This window comes from Astyanax mexicanus, chromosome 8 (assembly GCF_023375975.1).
Source record: "Astyanax mexicanus isolate ESR-SI-001 chromosome 8, AstMex3_surface, whole genome shotgun sequence".
Classification (NCBI taxonomy): domain Eukaryota; kingdom Metazoa; phylum Chordata; class Actinopteri; order Characiformes; family Acestrorhamphidae; genus Astyanax; species Astyanax mexicanus.
In genome coordinates this window covers 10,569,181-10,590,172 of record NC_064415.1, presented here as the reverse complement: position 1 = coordinate 10,590,172, position 20,992 = coordinate 10,569,181, and the positions used below count along the sequence as shown (strand labels likewise).

Genomic DNA, 20,992 nt, shown 5'->3' with positions numbered 1-20,992 from the left:
GGGTCAGGCTTCGGGTCGTGTCAGGCACTGGCAGAGAATCTAAACTCTAGTACAATACAATGATACTAAGACCTTGTGGTATAAGCTGTAGCCAACTGTTACCAAGAACTGACAACATTAAGTTGAGAGACCATCGCTTTTTTACGGTTCTCAATATGTCCTAAACAATCAGCCATTTCACAGCATCATATTCCCTTCAGTCATGCGGTTTGTGTCCCCCTTATAGCTCTATATAAGACAGAATCATGGCAGGCGTCTTCAAAATGCACAGTAGCATCATGCCTGTCGTCTTATCTCAGCTATAATTCCTCTTTACCTCCCAGAACTCCACGGCCTGGAGTCAAATTACAAATACTGTATAAACATAAACACGCCCGAGTGTCTCGCAGTGCTGTTGTTGCCACATTATGCGAGACGGCAATGCTCACCTATTTAGCATTCCCCCGCTCCACAGCACGCAGCTAATCTGCCCGGCAACAGGCGCTGTGATTGGTGATCTTGGCCTGAGGGCCAGCGGTGGAGCAGATTCTCACCTGAGATAGGTGCTGCTGGAGGTGAGGAGAGCGGCGGCCGCCGCAGCAGACACGGAGAAGGCCAGACCCGTCAGTTTCCTCATTAAAGAGAAAGAAACGGGCAAGGCTGATTGCTAGCCTTAGTGTTTCTAGATGCTGAGAACGTACTAAAGCCTCAGGTCCGGTGACTCATCGAGTAAGATACTCTCACAGATACAGACTTAGGCCCAAGGTCCACTCTCGCTTTTATGCCAAAATAACATTGGTGTGAATATATATTAAAAACTTCAACAGCCTATTGCTAAACTAGCATAGAACAGGTTATCTGAAGAGTTCTATAGGAGATGCACTGATATGCTACATGCCTGTCATGTCCCATGACTTTTGTCCTGTCCCATGCAAGCTAAAGAGCACTGCCCTGACCTCTAGGATATGCATGTACACTGAAAAAAATGATGCACAAAATTTACTTTTCGCTACTTTCGCTACTAAAGTTTTGCTACTTTCTGCAGTTGCTTTTTTGTTAATTTAATTTTAGATAAATGTAAATAACTTCAACTCGGTTTCAAGACTTAAATGTTACATAGAGTAAATAAGTGAACCAAACTTCAGTCAATCCTTTCTTTTATTAAACTTTACTCTTAGCAACATTCAATTAATTGCTGCATACAATATTACCTAATTACAATTACTTAATTTATATTACTCAAATAATGTATGATACATAATACATATTACTTAAAACTAAAATATACATTAAAACTAATATATTTTTAGTTAAAACACACATATTACACTGTCTCGACACATCCCTATCCTAATTAATCATGGGTGTGGTTAATTCTGGGTGTAACGTGAAATAAACCAATTGGTGTGTCACTTGTTGTTCCCTTTAAGAGCCAGGTGAGTTCTGACTTTGGCACGCTCGTATCTAAACAGCGCTGAGCTTTGTATGTCTCAATAGAGGATACTGACTTGCGCTTTCACTCTGTGAAGATACACCAGCAGCTCATTTAAGGGAACATTAAAGTTATTTTATTCTTTATTCTGTTTATTTTTTAGTTAAAAGACAGGTTTAAAATGGACTCTAATGATTGACTGTAGGTTCATTTCAGTCAGTGGCACACCTGCGTTTTCTGCACCCAAAATAGCAACACACCAGAAATTTACCTGAAAACACCTCACTTCCAGACCACCACACCTATCAGTGTAGATTTATTTCTAAATTCTGGAGCAAGGCGTGAAAACAGACTGTTGACGGCATGTAAGATAGCAAAGAGCATTGCAATGCACTGTGCACAGGGTGTACAATATGGACATATGTGGAAAACTTCAATTCCTGGTTCATTTCCTTGTTTGGGTGACTATGCCGCGCTGCACCAATAAAAGTCCTTGGGCAAGACACTTAATACTGCATTGCCAGCTTTGCCATAAAATTAATTCAATCTGGTTAAGAGCCATAAATATAACAATCAGAAGAAGAGTGTAAGGAAAGTAAGAAAGTAAGAACATGATAATCCACCACATAATTCACCAATGGTTCTTAATAATGGAGCCAGTTGTCTGATTAAAAATCAGATGTGGAAATAACTGAAAGGTTATTGACATTTTACTGTGATTTAGACATTATTATAACACTGTAATTGTAGAATTGATTTTTATTGATTGTCTTCTGGCTGTCAGGCATATTTATGAAATTGTATACCTCATTATCCCCAGGCTGCTACATTCCCCAAGGCCTTAATCTTGGTCAACCGTGTTTTCGGCCTCTGTTCTAATTGGGTTTCTTGGTTATGGTTTTGCTTTCAATCATAATGAACAAACCGCCATCCCTCTTTCTCTCTCTCTCTCTCTCTGTTTCTCTCTCTCTGTCTGTCTCTTTCTCTCCCTCTGTGTGTTCCTTTCCCCCTCCACTCTCCTGATATTTAGTTATTCACATGACTGGAGGGGAGAAAAGGAGAGAGAGAGACAGAGAGAGAGACAGAGAGAAAGAGTGAGGGAGAGAGAGCCGTGGTTTGATGAGAGGTTGAAATGAACTGAGCCTCAGCCATGGCCCCGAGCGGCTGAATATCTTAACATAAGTGATGGGCCGCCCGGGGCCCGAGCGTTAGCCGCCAGCGCCCGTGGGCGCGCCGAGCTGACAGATCATGTATTTATAGGTCTGTTGAAAGAGCGCCATTGTGTCCCACATAGCCTGGGACCATGTCTGTCCTCTGTATTAGAGGAAAGCCTCGGGGCTGGTGCTGCACCGTGATGGATGGCTAGTCCCTCAGACGGCCAGCAACAGAATTATCCCAGCGCACACAAAAACATACCGGACGAGCAGGTTTGGGTGCGCCTGCCCACCCCGCTGCGGGGAGAGTTGCTGACCAGGTGATCCAGCCCACTTACCCTTTCAGGTGAAGGACAAACGAATAGGGAAGGTGTGTTCTCTGTACAGGATGTTATGAGTGTGTGTGTGTGTGTGTGTTTGTACAGCAACTGTCCGAAAGTTTTACTTGTGTCATAAACCTTTTTTTGGATGATTTGCACGCAGTAAGATAACAATTATATATAACATACAATATAAAGTGTTTTAATGTGTTTAAATGTAATGAACTAGATACTCAGAGGTAGTACAGTTTACAGGTGCATCTCAAAAAATGTTTTGAATATTGTTGAAAAGTTACTTTATTTCAGTAATTCAGTTTAAAACACCAATGAAAACCCAAAAATCAGTGTTTTAGAAAATGATAACATTCTATAAGACCAATTGGTACTTTTGGCAGTGTGGGCAGTGTGCCAAGTCCTGCATGAAGTGCTGTAAGATTTTGTGGGAAAACAAAACTGCACTGACTTTAGACTTGATAATAAAACACAGTGGATCAACACCAGCAGATGACATGTCGCTCCAAACCATCACTGATTGGTGGAAACTTCACACTAGACCTCAAGCAGTTTGGACTGTGTGTCTCTCCACTCTTCCTCCAGACTCTGCTCCCTTGATTTACAAATAAAATGTAAAATTTACTGATGATCAGTGATGGTTTGGAGAGACATGTCATCTGCTGGTGTTGATTTTAACACCTTAGTATCACTACTGGACTGAAATTAGACCACCAACAGCATCCTGTGGGCTGTGAATAGAGTGAAAGAGTGTAATAAAGTAAACAGAGAAACAGATACATGGCTACAGTCTTTAATTATAGAAATACAAATTGCTCCTGTGAAGCTATGATCAGGGAAGCTGATAAAATGGGCACTGAGTACAAAAACTAGTCAAAGTTCATAGAAGTATTTTATCTGTATATTTAAATTTAAATTAAATTTTATATAGTGGTTTTTACAAGATAAGTGTACCCTTTTTATTTTAAAGATGATGTCCGTAAGTTTTGGGATTTGGGGGATTGAGGGTCCTCTCTGTTGAGAATGGGTAATTGCACTGAGCATGCGGAAGAATAATTTTAAACTGGGTGGGTGTGATGCGGTCTCCTTTCTGAGTGGATAATTCTGATTCCAGGTTATGGTTAGTCAAAGAGAGAAATCATGGTCCCAACGCTCTCTCCACCATTTAAATGCCAATCCCATATTAATCCTGTTTTTATCATGGACTCTATTGTGTTCCTTTTTGGCTTCAGAGCTTGCTTTATTTCTTCATTTCTTTGTTTTTACTAAACAATGAATGAATGAGCCCTTCTGAAGTCTCCAATGCTCCACCAGCCACTTGCCTTGAGTAAAACTGAGCCAGATCCTCTTTTAGAAGCTGTACGTGTGATGAAGTACATAAAGACGAATGACGTGGCCAGAAGAACCCCTGCGAAAAATGAATCAACACCCCAGTTTTTAATAATAAATATATTAGGCTTAGCAGGGATGGTCGTTCCAGCACACTGGTACCATTAAACACAATATTTTGTTCCTTTTCCACTCGGAAATGCTTCTGCTTTCAGTTTAGAAACAAAATAATATGGACTGCCACTTTAAATCACAGTATTATTCGCCTTAAAATTTCATCACTACTTGAAGTGATGAAACATTCATAATTTGATCGTGACTTTACTCTTGCTGTTGTGGCGCTTTCGGAATCATTTTTAAATTAAATAATATGTACCTTTTTTACAAGGTCTAAAAATGAGATGTTTACAGATCAGTAACAAGATGAGCTTATTACAAACCATCTGTATAAGAAGTATGTACCTGCAAACCCTTTTTTTCATATAAAAATATTTTAAATTATAATAAAATCTATTTAAAGGCTGATTACCAACTTGATTATGGCCAGTATTGTGAGCATCTATATCTATATGTATACGTATGTGTGTGTGCTTGTCAGTTAGTGTATGGGTGTATGGGTGTGTTCTGATGTTCTTGTAAGACTTGGCTGCAGGGCGTGGCTCAGAAAAGGCAAAGCGCAGTGAGAAACACAGAGCCTGGGCCTGCGAGGCTTTTATCCCATAAACACACATCCAAGTGAATGAGTAACTCGGCTGGAGCGCTTGCATCAGTTAGCTTTCTCATTACTATGAGGGGGCACTGCGCCTGGTTTTGAGGAGCGGCCAGACTTTCGGAATCTGTAATAAATAACTATTTTAATATTCTCCATAACATACCAGCTCCGCGGCCCTCAAGCGCCCGGGGCCACTTCGGAGTGGAGTTTCGACTGTCTCCCCAATCTCATGTTCCTCTCTAACCTCAAGAGTGGAATATAAATGATTCTCGGGAAAAAAGCACATGCCAAGCAGCCCGCAGCCAATGTGCTCCAGCCCGAAAATGTCTCGGCGAGATGGCGGCGTGACCCAAGGCTACACTGATAAATAAACAATGCAAAACCCCTGCAAGTTGGCTATTAGTCCCTCCTCACATCCCCCCCCCCACGCTCCCCAGCCCCCGTCCTCCATCCTCTGCTTGGAACCCTGCCACGCATGTTGGAGCCATGGGTCACCTCGGGGATGGGCCTGGCCCCGGGGTGCTTTCACGCCACGACCAAACAGCGCAGGGGCAGGTCTGGGTTTCCGGGCCTGCTGATCTGATTGGCTCTCACCTGCGTGCATTGTTTGTGCTCCAGGCTAACTATTGGCTGCAGGACTGGAGAAAGATGCATGTGTGAAAGCTGTGCCGAGCCTTTGTGTGATCAAAGTGTCCCTTAAAGTCCTTCAGATGAGCAGCAGTCCTTTAAAGCTATGAAAGTTCAGGGATATCCCATAATATTTTGAAGAATTACAAATAATACATCTAATCAAAACTCAAAAACACACTTGAAGCTTATGCTTTAACAGAGTACTGCTATTACTTTTAATATATTCTAATATTTTGGACAAATCTTTTTTTATAATACTCGTGTTGGATGGTATACTGGGAAATTAAAACCACTAAAGGCGCTGCAGAGTGTTGTGTAGAACAGCACCGGCAAAGAAGCACACTGGTACAGCTCGCTAGCTAATGCTAATGACAGTAGCTCAGCTCTGTGAAGTCAAACGCAAGTAAAAGTCCTGTCTGGAGAAAAATAAGAAAAGCACTTTATCTGAGGAGCTCCTTCTGCTGTTCCTCACCATATGAATGTTTTTTTTTATTAGAGTAAAATAGAAAAACAACAGCAAACAGCAATCATACACTCAAAAAATGAGTGTAAAGGAGAGTCTGGAGGCACTAGAGTGGAGTGGAGAGGCACACAGACACACAGCTTGAGGTCTACTGAAAAGTTTCTACAATCAGTGATGGTTTGGAGAGACATGTCTCAACATCTGCTGGTGTTGGTTCACTGTGTTTTATCAAGTATAAAGTCAGTGCAGTTTTGTTTTCCCACAAAATCTTACAGCACTTCATGCTTTCCTCTGCTAACAACGTTTATGGAGATGAGGATTTCATTTTCCAGCAGGACTTGGCACACTGCCAAAAACACCAATTGGTCTTATATAATATTAAAATTTTCTGAGACACTGATTTTTGGGTGTTTATTAGCTGTAAGCCATAATCATAATCAACAATAAAATAAATAAATGACTGAAATAAAGTAACTTTTCAATAATATTTATTTTTTTTCAGATGCACCAGTATATACAGTTTTATCAGTCCATGGTAAAAAAAAAACAATGCATCCTCTTAGATTTCACAGCTGTATATCCATTTGTGTGTACTTTAAAAAGTGTTGAGTTGTATAAAAGTGCAGATATCTCTTATTATGCGTTGATCATACATTATTGTAACCTTCTAACACAAGAAGAATAACACAGGATGAGTCCAGAAAGATGTCTTGTCAGAAATAGACTCACAGCTGCTCCTCTAATAGGATTGATTTTGACTTTGCGCTAATCTAAAGGAAAAACAGCATGATCTTAATAAATCAGCAGGGATCGTCAACCCTGTTTAGCACTATATTAGTCATCAGGGCAATTAATGCCTGTGATGTGATCCCTTAATCTACTTTGCCGGGTTAAAAATGACTTATTGTCTCGATAAGGGCTGAATTTGGTTAAACAGTTCAACAAATCACCATCTGACTCTGAGTGCTAGAAGGCCTGAGATGATCTGCCAATGCATTCATCAAGAAAATGAACAGGACGCCCTTGCCCTGATCCGCAGGAATAATGAATGGATATGTGGGCATTACAATTTCATAAAGGTATTTATGAAACCTCAATTTCTCCTACTTCTCAGCATGGAGCCTTCTAAAACCAACTTCCGCAGGCACAAGCTTTGCATGTGTGTGGGTATGTGTGTTCAGGCGGATTACAAATCCAAGGCAAGTCAATGGGAGATTTTTCAGGCAATATGTACACTGCATCAACTCTACATGGGAAAATAATTCATAATGATGTGGCAAAACGGCATTTTAATAATAATATTATACAGCCATATATATATATATATATATATATATATATATATATATATATATATATATATGGCCATTCCACAGAATGGGTGCCATTTGCTTGTTGTAACTCTTCCTAATTGAAATTTTTTTTAAATCTTGTTTTAACTCTGAATCTAATGACATATATTTAACTATTCAAAACATGTCCTGATTAAACTCAGGCTGTTTTACTTATTTTTTTTTACAAGGTTTCTAAGCCAAATATGGTTACAAAATGCATGCGACATTTAAAAAAAAACATGTTTTAAAAAGCTAGTTCACTAATTCCTTTGATTTTATATCAAGAAAGTGTTTATTTTAAAGGAATAGTCAATAATTCTAAATAAAGTCAATAATAATGGCCTGAGTTAACTTCGCTGATCTTTGTGGTCCTCCGGTAATTTTAGTCCCGTCCAGATGGACACCTCTGAGTTTAATAAAATAGCTATTTGTCCACTGCCGCACACCATAATTACACTTTGGATGCGCGTTTCCACTGAGATTCACGTAAACACAACAGCGAGTGGAAATGGAGGAGCTACTGAACGTGATGTCATGTGACTGAAAAAAGCCAAAAAACTCACTGGTCCTACTGTTTTTTCAACTGCAGTCCAGATGTAAGAGTTTTTTCACTAAGTAGAAGTGTAAACAAATCCAGTACGGATAGGGCTTATGGCTATGCCATGTGTGAAAATTATGTGAAAGGGAGAACAAGAGATGAAAGTAAAACAACAAATAAGCGAGTGCAGGTCATAACTACAACCTTGAATTTGTAAATATGAAATGCTGCATATTGGTTTAGTTATGTAGTTTATGTAGTTTACGAAGTTTATGTGAAACTTATGCGTCTGATTAAAAAGCTTTTTACCAACATGCATCACACCATGAGAACAAACAAGATGAAGCTTGAACGATATCAGTGTGTCTTTATAACCATAATAAGACTATAGACACAATACTGTGCAATCACAGTAATTAGCTTAGCTCTACCAAGTCCACATACACACACACACACATATATACACTCTCCTCTTAACACTCTACTCTACTCTATTTACTCTACTAGTAAATATGTTTACAGTCAGAGCAAAGGCTGTGCTTTAATATTCTGCAGTAGTGTTGCAGAGGGTTGTATAGAGTCTCAGGGTCTCTGCTCCATCCACAGCAGGTCAATAGCTAATTCTGTTTCAACTAAGCTGCGAATCCTGTACGTTCAGCCCAGCAGTGGACCTCCACTGATCCTTGTGGATGAGCAAAAAGCAAGTGAAAGCTAAGATCCAGGAAAAAGAGAGCTGGGAGAGCTACCTCTCATTTAAGAGCATGAAAAAGTTTCCCCAGCTAAATGTTTCATGGCCCCGAAAGCTAGCGGACTCGCTGCCAAAAGGCTTGTTTGTAGCTGAGCACACGTTCTTCTACGTTCTTCATCGAAAATAGCTCACCTGCACGGACTTTGCTTTTTTCCCCTGCCCATGTCAAGCTCTGAAAGTCAAATCGATGCTAGCGATGCTAAAGAAAACAAGCAACATCAAGGAGGAATCATCTGATGCAATGCCTGATGCTTCTTCGCTGAATGTGGTCCAAATCAGAAGTGAACAAGAAAATGATTCCTGATTCCTGCTTTTTTTTTTTTTTTTCTCTCTCTCTCTTCTGTTCGAGTGTCAAGAAAATGATCAGACGTTGCATGTATCAGCTCTGTGTGTACAGAAAAGAAAGCAGATTTGACTGCTTGTCTAACCGTAGCCCCGAGTGTCTCGCAGCTCCTGCTTGCTTAGCACTGCCGGCGGAGTCAGTGTCGAGCTGAAATGGAGACAAATAGGAACCAACGTGAAGGGAGTCTAAGAAAGAGGAGATTCTGCCAAAAGCAATTAAAGACAGACAACGGGCCCCCGGGTGGGGTTTCACTTTAGATCGCCACACTGGAGGGAGACGGCCCAAGCCATGTGACAGGGCTTGCGTGTAGCAGTCCTCCTCGTTCATCAGGGCCACACAGGGGCACGGCATGTTCGCTGATCAATCTGGCATCAAAGACAAGCGGCGCTGAGCTGAAGATTTCACCGCAGACATCGTCAAACGTCAGCTGACGCAAGGGAGGGTTAGAATAGGCTAGCGCAGTGAAACCGAACCTGTGGCGTACTCTTGAGCGTTTTTACACCAGCACTATTTGGTCCGATTAAAACAAACTCTGCTCCAGTTGTAACTTAGCAGATGTGAAAACAGTAATCGCACTCAGGTGCGGATCAAAAGAACCTAGAAAAAACACCTATGAACTCTGGCGCAGTACACTTGTGGTGAGAAAGTGATCCAGTCTCGATTTGACACATCTATTAAACAAATTCAATTTATTTAAGCTAAACTGCTGATAATGCATAGTTTAAACTGATATATTAGCCAGATAACGCAAATTACCACAGGTATGAATAAACGCTGTGTCCATGCACATGCGGTCTGTGCTGCGTTCACTGCTCACAGCCGCGTGACATAGTTTACTATGTGTACATCTGCGCTGCACGTCCAAACACTGTGTTTGAAAGCGCAGCGTTCCAGTGTTCAATGTTAAAGAACACTGGAACACAGTATCTTTTCGTTTTATTTACTCCCATGCCAGACAGCTCTGACCAATCAAAGGACACAGCCTGCTTGCGTGGTTTATTGGTGCGTTTGGTTTATGCCTTTGTGCCTTAGTCCGCTGGACCACCAGTAGCCCAACAAGTCACAAAAATACAGATACCTGTGCTTCACTAGCTACATGTAGATGTTGTAGTTTTACGACTTAAGTAGTTTACTATACAGGGAGTAAATAGGTACAATTGAATTCAGTTTGGTGATTGACTGGTGACTACGGTTGGTTTGTACCCTTGGTAAGTTTAATTTGGGCAGTTGTGAAACAGGTAATCGCACTCAGATGTGGACTAAAACTCCAGATCAGTAAATTTGTGGTGAGAATGTGATCCGACTTTGGTCTGACCCAACCATCAAATGTACTCCTCATATTTAAGCTAAACAGCTGTTCAGGTGCAGTTTAACTTGATTTATTAGCCAGATGCAACTCTGTTTACAGCGTGAACATCTGCACCACGTATCCCATTAAAAACAATGTGTTTGAAAGTGCAGCAGCGAATTTTGTCCCCTCCTGTTTATTGGGAATTTCATGTGTTTCATGTATGAAAGCATCCTGCATCCTACAAATTGCATCCTACAATACTGTTTAAGGCTACACACAGTATTGTCCCGGGTCTCCAGTCTGAAACATGCTCACAGGTTTTGTGTCCACTGTGGGCTGAGCACCTCACCAATGGATCTGTGGCTGACACAAATACCATGGTTATGCTAGTAGCAAGTTCTGAGAAGATTCACACCATTAACTCCCTACTTCTGAAACCAGAATTGTGCCCATGGCTCAAACACACCTGGTCCAACTAATTAGCTAATTAACAAGCCCTTTCTGAGACTATGTCAGTGTAGTAGAGCAGGAAAACTCCAGAATATACAGGACAAGAGCTGGGAACCACTGAGCTCATTTTGATTCAACTTCTCTCAGACACAAGATATCCTTTAGAAAGTAAAAAAAAAACACTTCTTAAGCATTGTGAGGATGGGGCAGGGCATCTCACGATCCTGATATTGTGATACATTGATTGTGTGATAATCTATATATCTTAAGAAAATTCTCTCTGATATTTCACTGCATCAGTGTTACTGAGGATACTATATGGGTTTAAATTCTTGCTACTAAGCAGCACACAGTGGAACAAACTGGAGCCAATGGTGAGCCAGCAGGGTTGCCAGATTGTTACACAGGCGTCCAGGTAAAAAATATTTAAAATCTGCCAAAAAGTATAGAAAACCTCCCAATACACACATTATTTCAGGATGTATTCCAACATCTGCCTCTACAGTGGCCTTTGTTAATGTGTGGGATATATTGGCAGCAAGTGGACAGTACTGAAGTTGATGTGTTGGAATCACAAAAAAATGTTTGGTGTGGTGTTAATGTTATGGCGGATCGGTGTATATTGGCCAATACTGATACTCATTTGGCATTTACTGGCCTGTAAAATTACCACTTTTTCCATAAAGGGAAGGTAATATTATTATTAGAATTATTTATTTATCATTTATTTATATTTTCTCACTGGCTGTTTAGACAAAGTGATATTGGATCATACTGGATATGTCTTGTTTTTCAATACCAGATATAAATCTGTCTCAATACGGAATCGAAAATGTCGGATTCTGTGTGTTTTTGTCATTCACATATGACACGTTATATAACATCAAGGTCTGTCTTGCCTGGTGCTGAAATCAACTCTGCCTGCAATCTCCAGTCTTCGGACTATGCTACCCAGAATGCACTTTACATTGTCATCACTCCCCCACACGATCACATAACTCTGCACACGGCACTAACAGGAAGTCATTCACCAGAGTATTGATTTCACCTGTTCCCCTCAGTATAAAGACACCTTCACTCCACACACACCTTGCTTAGTATTGTTTGGTTCATCCACTTCACAGAGCGGTTCTCTTTGCCTGTGTTTACGTACATGGTATGGTTATCGTGTGGCTGCTGTTTACCGTTATTGACTTTGCTTATTCAGACTACCCTCCGTCTTAACTCTTTATTTAATAAAACTGTCTATTTTCAGTCTGTGCTGTCTGTGCAGCCATGAAAATGTCAATGTCCATCATTATTTATACAATGAGTCGTCAGGTCTTACCCACCTGTCCTTCGTGCTGCTGGAGTTTGGTCAAGCTGACGAAAACAACATGGTGACCTCTCCACACACCAGCTCCAGAAATAAAAGTTCTGCTAATGGACAGGAAATTTAGCATTGGGGTGAAACTCCGCAGCCGGAGCCCTGAAGCCCCTCCCAGCAGTGCCGGGCTGCTCTGAGGTACCGGTGCCGGGGGCAAGGGCATCTAAAATAGAGCTCGTCACCCAGTCTGCACACCAGGAGGGGCTATGAGAGAGGGACACAGAGAGGGACAGAAAAACAGAGAATAGGAGACATTCAGAATCATTCAGAATAGTTCTGATTTAGGAGTTTAGGAGTCTGTATTCTTTAGTCTTTTGTGAAACTAAAGGTCAAACCTAGTGGTTACCTCACTATGCTTTTAAGAACATTTGAGAATAAGGATTTTATATTTAATGTACCCTTTTTAAAATAACATTCTGTCCAAAATATAATGATGAGAACATCAGTTGTAAGCATTGCTTTGAAACATGTCTTACAGCAGTGGGCATTCAATATTTAAACTGGAATACCCACACAAGTCAGATTTCCCACTCAGAAGGTCAGGAGAGCCACCAACTCCGGGGTTCAGAATCCAAGATGGCTGCACTGCGCATTAACAGTAGTAAATAAAAAAATAATAATAAAATAGAATTATTAGCACTTCTCTCATTAAATCATTATGTATGTGCAAAATGTCGTATAATAAGTTATCAGGTAAATTATGCTAACCTAGGACAATGCTAATGATGATAACCTGGGACAGGGCTAATGATGCTAACCTAGGACAATGCTAATGATGATAACCTGGGACAGGGCTAATGATGCTAACCTAGGACAATGCTAATGATGCTAACCTGGGACAATGCAACTTGTTGACAGTCACGTATATTTACTATACGTAACATCACCAAAGTGGCATGTTTAAGGCAGTGTTACTATGAGCAATACAGTAAAAGTAGTAGAAACTAACTAACTTACTTTTATGACTTACTCTCATACTACACTCACTAAATAGTGTCGTTATCATTGTTATTATTACTATTAGTATTTATTAACTCTGTAAATAACTCTTGCACACAGATTTATATACACACATATATATATATATATATACGTTGCCATGTACATGTACTGAGTGATGACAATCAAGTTGAATCTATCTATCTATCTGAATATTAGAAAACCCCTTTTGTTTTTTGTTTTTTATATTGCACACAGCTCCACAGTTAAACTGATTTAATCAGATTCTCAGTGGAAGTTGAACTGAATTCTGAGTTGGTGGCTTTTTGAGAAGGAAATCTGAATTTGTGGGACGTTCCAGCTAAAATAACCTACATGGAACCTGGAAATTCTGGAGTGCAGCATTAGTTACTACTGCTAGGAAATATGATTTTTGCTAGTATTGTCCCACGCCCTTGACTGGACAGAAAAGAAGAGAGGGGGGGGCGAACTCAGAGTATTTGGGCTGGAGTTCAGGGCAGCTTCGCTGGAAAAGCGTGAAGCTGAAGCCCCTCCACGCAAAGAGAAACATACGGAGAAAGGAGAAATTAAAGAAGCAGGAGGATGGGGAGGAGGTGGGTGCGAGGTTGTTCAACAAGCTGGTAGAGAGAAAGTGACAGTTTATATAGGGAAGAGAGTGTGAGAAATGAGGGCGTGGATCAATCTCCCAAAACTAAGTTATATACATAACTCCACTTAATTATGAACCTGCTAAAAAACACCTCAAGACCAGCTGATCAGCAAAAAAAACAAAACAAAAAAAAAAACATACCCTATGCTGTAGTTTTTTTCTGTATAACCAGCTGGTTTTGAGTTATTTTTTATAGCAGGGTCATATATTGCAATAATATATCTTAGCCAACTGTATTATAATCATTTTAAAGGAAAAAAATCTAAATACCTTACCTCAGTTCTTCCTCTGGATACAAGGGCACTAAACTTCACGTCTCCAGTGTCCATTTTTTATGTGTTCATACCTCTCCTACTGTCTGTGCTCTTTAAATACACACAGTACATGCTAGTCAGTGCAGCTTAGATGCTAGTCAGCATTAGCATTTTGTTGTTTACCTTAGCTTAGCTCACACTCACAATTATAATTAAAGCAAGCTGTATAATACATGTGGATTTAGCTGGGGAACCACAGGTGTGAACAGAAATTTTAAAAGGTTTTATATTTTTAAAAATATATTTTTGCTGTGTTTATTTTTTTTGTAGCTTGTTCTGCTGCTTGATGTTAATAAATTAAGGAGGGATATTTATCAATTTGAAGTGCTTTTAATTATTGCCAGATTAAAATTACTAATAATATTAATTATTCATTTAAGTGTTATAAAAATAAAATAATAATAATAAAAATAATAAATATATTTATTATTATTATTATTATTAGTATTTTATTTTATTTATTTATGTATTATTTTTATTATTATTATTATTAGTAGTAGTAGTAGTAGTAGTTGTAGTATTAATATACAAGGAAATTAGTAATAAAAAATGAAATGTCTGGCAATACCAGAGGGGAAATTAAAACCGGTAGGCTTTTTTGACACACAGCCATACCGTTAGAGGCGCTGTGTGGAACAGCACCACCAAAGAAGTAGATACAGCTTGCTAACTTATGCTAGCCAGTAACCAGCAAGCTAACACACTGGAGTAACTGTAGCTTAGAGCTCTGTGGAGTCAAACGCTCGTCTTGCTCCATCCTGCCTGGAGAGAAATGAGAACAGTACTTTGTCTGAGGAGCTCCTGCTGCTGTTCCTCACTGTATGAGTGTTTTTTTTGTAATAAAAATACAATGATATACCATGAAACCATCAGAATCTTGAAGAATACCATGATATACATTTTTGGTCATACCGCTCAGCTCTACTGGCAAAGCAGAGGTAAAGAGTATTGTCACTGCCATGCAAAAACTCCAGTCATAGCCAAATAATATACCTTTACACTTTACAAGAAAGAGAAAAACCTTATAAACATTCAATGGAAGTCAATGTAAAATACGTTTGAAGGATTTCTATTGGTCTATTGGTTTGTCTGTTTCAATTATTTAGTAAAGAAAAAATCACCAAAAATGGAGATACTTGTTTTCCATTGGACAGCGATGATATATTACTAATACCAAGTACTTTTGGAGCATTTCTTTCAGTCCATTCACACTGACACAATATAAAGAACAACCAAATTTACATTATGTCAAAAAGGGAAAAATATCCAAAATAAATACACAAAATAAATATGCTGTGCAAATAATATCTTTATAACTGAATTCTTCTATAATAAAAAAGGATTACTGAACTCATGTATGAAACAATATTTAATTGCCTTTAGTTTAACTACCTTTCCCCCCGCCATTAGAAAAAAACACAAGAACTCTAGGACAACTTCCTGAATATAACTTGGACCGATTTATTTCACATTTTCTTGCTACATTCTTCATTAGTTCGGGCAGTTGGGCTTGCTGTGAGACACCAACCAACATGGCTTTCTCAGGTTAAGAGAAAGAGAAGAACCTGCATTTAATGTGGAGCGTCACAAATTCAGTCAAAAAGAGGATCAAGGCCAAAAGAAAAACATGTGCATGTACATGGACAATAAAAAGATATAGCAGTCTGTGAATAAACATCATATCAAATTATAAATTAAGAAGAAATGTGTATTTCTCTGTTTCGGCCTTCTGTGTGTGTGTTGACTGGGATTCAGGATACTGTACTGAACTGAGGACACACAGTAAAGGTCTTCTTTTCTTTACATAATGAGAAAATGTAAAATCTTACATCACAATCTGTAATCTGACAGATATAAAAAAAAAGATTAGAACTTAAGTACACAATCTTTGCTCGCACCTTTTTATATGGAACAAAAAAAAAACTTGAGTGAGACAAAACCGGTGCGGTGAAGGCGTGCGTCAGCTTATTGAGCGTTTTTTTGGACAGTCAGCCTACACAGGAAATTTGGCAGTGTTAAATCAACACTATCAGTGTTAAATTAACACTGATAGTGTAAAGTTTAACACTAATAAGTGTTGATTTAACACTAACAGTGTTGATTTAACACTGCCAAATTTCCTGTGTATCGGTACCAGATTAGGAAATACCACAAATGATACTGGCACCTTCTTTTTGAGGAGTTAGGAATATCCATGAGTCAATTTTATATGAAATAGCAAAATATATACATATTTATATATATATATATATATACTGTATATAGCACTGCAAACAGAACACACTTTAAGGTTGTCGTAACGTTTGTCGTAATTCACCTGCTGAAATTTCAAAGTTTTAAAACAAACTCAATGCGGGTAAAGGGACAATGTTTCTAACAAAGTCCTCAAGTGGACAGTCACAATCGTCCCAGACGTCTTCAGGGGTCATGAATATGCAGAATCGTCTTACTGGATTTACACACCCCACAAAAAAAAAGTTGCTTCATTTAAAAACAAAAAAACAAAATTGAGACAACTGTCCGACCTTTTTGTGGAGAAGTTGGCAACTGCTGAAATGTCTGGTGCCTTCCAGGGCCCTCTGAGGCCATTTTTTGTTTTGAAAGCCTGCGGGGCAGTTTTTGGCCCTTTGGGGCAGTTCTGGGCCCTGTATAGTCTCTAGTCCAGCTGCTCCTGTTTTATCCTGTTACTCTGGAGTCCGCGCTGGACCCGCCGGAGCTCGCGCCGCAGGACGTACTCGCTGAACTGAGACGAGTCCACGCCTCCTCCACACGAGCCCACGATCTCAAAGCCGCGCTGCTGCAGCCGCTCTAGAACCTGCAAACACACCAACAGACAGCGAGGGGTTACAGATCTGTTATAACTAAAGTGGATGATGGGTATAAATAACGGTAGTCTTAGCATTCAAAATGTACCTGAAACATAGCCCTTGCTTTACTTTACTAGGACTTTCATAGGTTGAATTTTATGATTTTATCTCCATCTACATAAATGAAGGTGCTTTAAGGCCCAATCCCATTTTACCTCGTCACTACCACTTACCTCTAACCCTTCTTTTCGAGTGTGAATCTTCCACTACGATCAGCGTTAGAAGGGAAAGGGGTGAAATTGTCCCCTAAGAATTAGGACAACCCTTCAAGCACTGTTTTAATGCACTAGATCAGATAACCCAAAGTGCTAAACAAATACATTTGATTTAAATTTGATACTGTTGCAGGTATGCAGCAAACATTTTGTATTGCATTTTGTTGGTTTACACTTTTTAACATTTTTTCATAATTTAATCATAAATATATTGCTATAATCCAAAACTAAATGAAATATTCTCCTTTAAAAGACAAGTGTATTAAGTTATTTTTTTTAAAATATTTTAAAAGTGCATACTTTTTTTAATTAAAATATGTACTTAAATATATACTAAATGTACTATTCTGAAACAACTTCTGGCAACTTAGGTATATTTCAGTTGTAATTAAGCTATATTTAGTTGTGTTTTGAGTTCTTTTTTCATATATCTTCTTCAAACTTTAGAAAAAAAAAGATTTAAGTCTGTGCTTTTTAAGCACCTTTTTAATACAATTAAAGTATATTTTAAATGTACTAATTTGTGCATTGATGCACATATTGTGTACACCTTAATGCTACTGAAACAAAATACACTAAAGTGCACTTTAAGCAGCATTTAATGCCACTGTGTATATTTTATATCAACACAACATTAATTTTGAAGCATATTGCATAAAATACATTTTATGGAAATACAGAAAAAGTATATTTAATGTGTATTTTCATAAAGTATATTAAATTGAAAATGTTATTCTAAAGATAAATATACTGTTAATGCTCTTAAATATACTTCCTTTTTTAACAAGGGTTTTACACTCTAAAAAACAGAGGTACGATATAAGAACTTTTTTAATAAGGTACACTTTTAATAATTGTACCCTCAAAGTTTAGATGTGTTCCCTCTAAAGTACAACGTAATTTCTAACAGCAATAAGTACAGATTTGTACCATTTAACCAGCAGCCAAAAGGTACATCCAGTATTCTGTAACACTGTACTAACAAACAATATATATATATATATTAAATACACTTTTTTTATTTGAAAGCACAACAATTTTGAATCATTAAGTTTTTGAACCATATTCAGTTGATGATAATGTTTATAATCTTTATAATCTTTACTGCAAAAAAAAAAAATGGGTACAAAAAAGGATTTTCACTAAAAGGGACTTTTTTGTACCTCAATTTAAGGTACAAATCTGTACTTATTTTTCTTAGTGTGCACTTTAAAGATTTCCCTCTCCAGCACTGTTATATAGTTTCTGATACTGCGTTAAAAACTGTTATCTTAAACCATGCATACTGTACATTAGCATGATGCTATGCTAAACTAACAGATATTGACTTCTACTACTCATTAGCCGCTGTAGCCTCGTAGCGCCACTGCAAAACTAAAGCAGATATTAGCCCTCCAACTGAGGAATCAGCCAACGGAGAAAGGAGCATATTACAGTAGTGTGCAACTACATGTTTCACACACATTAATGCGTGTCCATAGGGGGGTCCAGAATCATCACATTCCATCAAAGGCCCCCGGGGAGCAGAGTGTGTGCCACTTGGAAGCACAAAATCTCAGAGCCTGAACTCCCCCGCCACCCCCAACCTCCATACGCTTGAGGCTTCAACCCCCCACCAAAACTACAAAGGTCTCGCTCTGCTGACAGCCCCTCCCCTAATCTGCCTCCAGACAGGCACACACACACACACACACACACACACACACACACACACACACATCCTGACACCATTAGGCGCAGATACAGCATCCACTGCGGGCTCACTTTAATAACCAAACAGGATTACGGGCCGTGCCTCAGGACTACCTGCCAGCATCTGTGCGTATGTGTGTGTGTGTGTGCTGCTGCTAATGTGAAATCTCCATCCCTTGGATACAGATGAAGGCAACCTTTTCTAAAATGGCATAAAGATTCATACTGGTACGTGCAGTGTGAGGGGGAAAATTTATATAATATAATTTTAGTTTTCTGACTAGTTAAACTGATAGTTTGGCAATATATACAATTAACAGAAGTACATAGTAACAGTTAATTGCCTATTATTTACCAGAAGCCTGAATTTGATAGATACAGCTGTCTATTTAAATAAATGTTAGTGTCAGGGTTGACCCAGGCAGAGAGACGAGGAGGCGGACGTATACACAGGTAGGGCGAAATTTATTAAATAAATATAAAAAAACAAGTAAACAAGAAACAAAGAAAAACAAGAAACAGAGGCGAGCTAAAACTAACTAACAAACAAGAGGTACTAAAGATAAACAAACGGGGAGACTATAAAACTAGGCAAGATAAACTAAAACAGGGCAAGGGAATAAACAAGGGAAAACACAGGGAACTAGAAAATAACAGAATAAACAGGAAGATAAATATATACTACAAACAAATAGGGAGGCTGACAAAAACAAACGAGGAGAACAATAAGGAACTAAACTAAACTAATAACTAAAGCTAGACAGGGCAAGGATAATTACAAGGATTAAACTAAGATAGACACGGAGAGAAACACTGAGAGAAACACTGAGAGAAACACTGAGAGAAACACTGAGAGAAACACTGAGAGAAACACTGAGAGAAACACTGAGAGAAACACTGAGAGAAAATCTGGGAACACGGGAAGACAAACGACAGGAGACAGTGCAAAGACCGACAGAGGACAAGTGACAGAGGAAGTCTATTTAACTAAACAGGAAACACACTGGGAGTGGAAACACCTGGGGAAGGGGTGGAGCTACAAATGAGACATGAGGTAATGGAAAATCACAGGCAGAACACAGGGGCACGGGTCACGTGGGACAACACAGGCACGAGGACAGACAGGAAACAGGGCCAGGCGTGACAGTTAGTGGCATGCTGCATAAGCAAACTATATAAAAAAGGTCTATTAGATATTACTTAAGAACTCAATGGGCTTCATGGCAAGTATGTGAAGATTTAGACCTGCATCTAAACTTAGAATACTCATTACTTTCTTAACATAGCAGTAACATAAATCTGGTAGTGGCATGGAAATTAAGGATGCACCATGATATCAGCATTATAATTGCTTTTATCAGCGATAATAGCTCTTTGAGCCATTAGCACTGGATGATGTATAGATATTACAAACTTGCTGATGTATTTATTGTATGCTGGAAAAGGACCAAGCAATGCTTACTGCACTACTACAACAAGATAACACTGGTCATACTACTTAAAATGTATTGATTTTTTTTTTTTTATTAATTTAAAGCTGCAATAAATGTAAAACCAAAACAAAAAAAATCATTTTAGTAGTTGGTTGAAAGCTAAAATGCACAATTTATAAATGTTACATTTATTTCTAAAGTAATACTGGGGTGATTAGTCTTTCTGTGAGGTATAAATGTGTTTTTAGCAGATACAGACATGTGTAATATAGGATGTCTGCATCGGCAAAGAATTCCCACACTGGTGCATTTCTAATGGGAATGTATGTTGTACTGGTATGAGTATATTGTACACAGCTGTATTGCTAGCATTAAGAGGAAGTTCTCAAAAAAAAAAATCACAGTTAGTGGAAGGTGATCAGGACTAATCACAATCAGGAAGAGGTTTCAATCAGAGTCAAGGGGAGGTCTCAGAATAAACCAATTGATGATTAGGGCAAGTCATAGTATTGAAGATTTCTCCAAACAAACCAGGTGATAATAAAGACAAATAACCAATGACTAATAACAGTCTTGAGAGGTCTTGGAACCAATCAGGTTGTGACTAAGACCAATCACAATTGGAGGGAGATCTCAATAAAAAAACAGGTGATTATTACATTACATTACATTACATTGCATTACATTACATTTGGCAGACGCTTTTGTCCAAAGCGACTTACAATAGTGAAGTACAAAAATAATAGAAAGGAAAACATCTT

The 20,992-nt window shown here is 38.8% G+C and overlaps 1 protein-coding gene across 2 annotated transcripts in view; it reads right to left on the bottom strand.

Annotated features, from left to right (window-relative positions):
- Window positions 1-15,465: 15,465 nt before the first annotated feature.
- The window catches only part of LOC103030800 (BTB/POZ domain-containing protein KCTD1), a 33,429-nt gene continuing 27,902 nt past the window's right edge, over window positions 15,466-20,992 (bottom strand). For both annotated transcript variants that reach the window (XM_022678146.2, XM_022678147.2), the window contains exon 5: window positions 15,466-16,839. In XM_022678146.2, coding sequence (XP_022533867.1) covers window positions 16,681-16,839 — 159 coding nt within the window. In that variant the 3' untranslated portion in view covers window positions 15,466-16,680. The remainder of the gene's footprint in view (window positions 16,840-20,992) is intronic.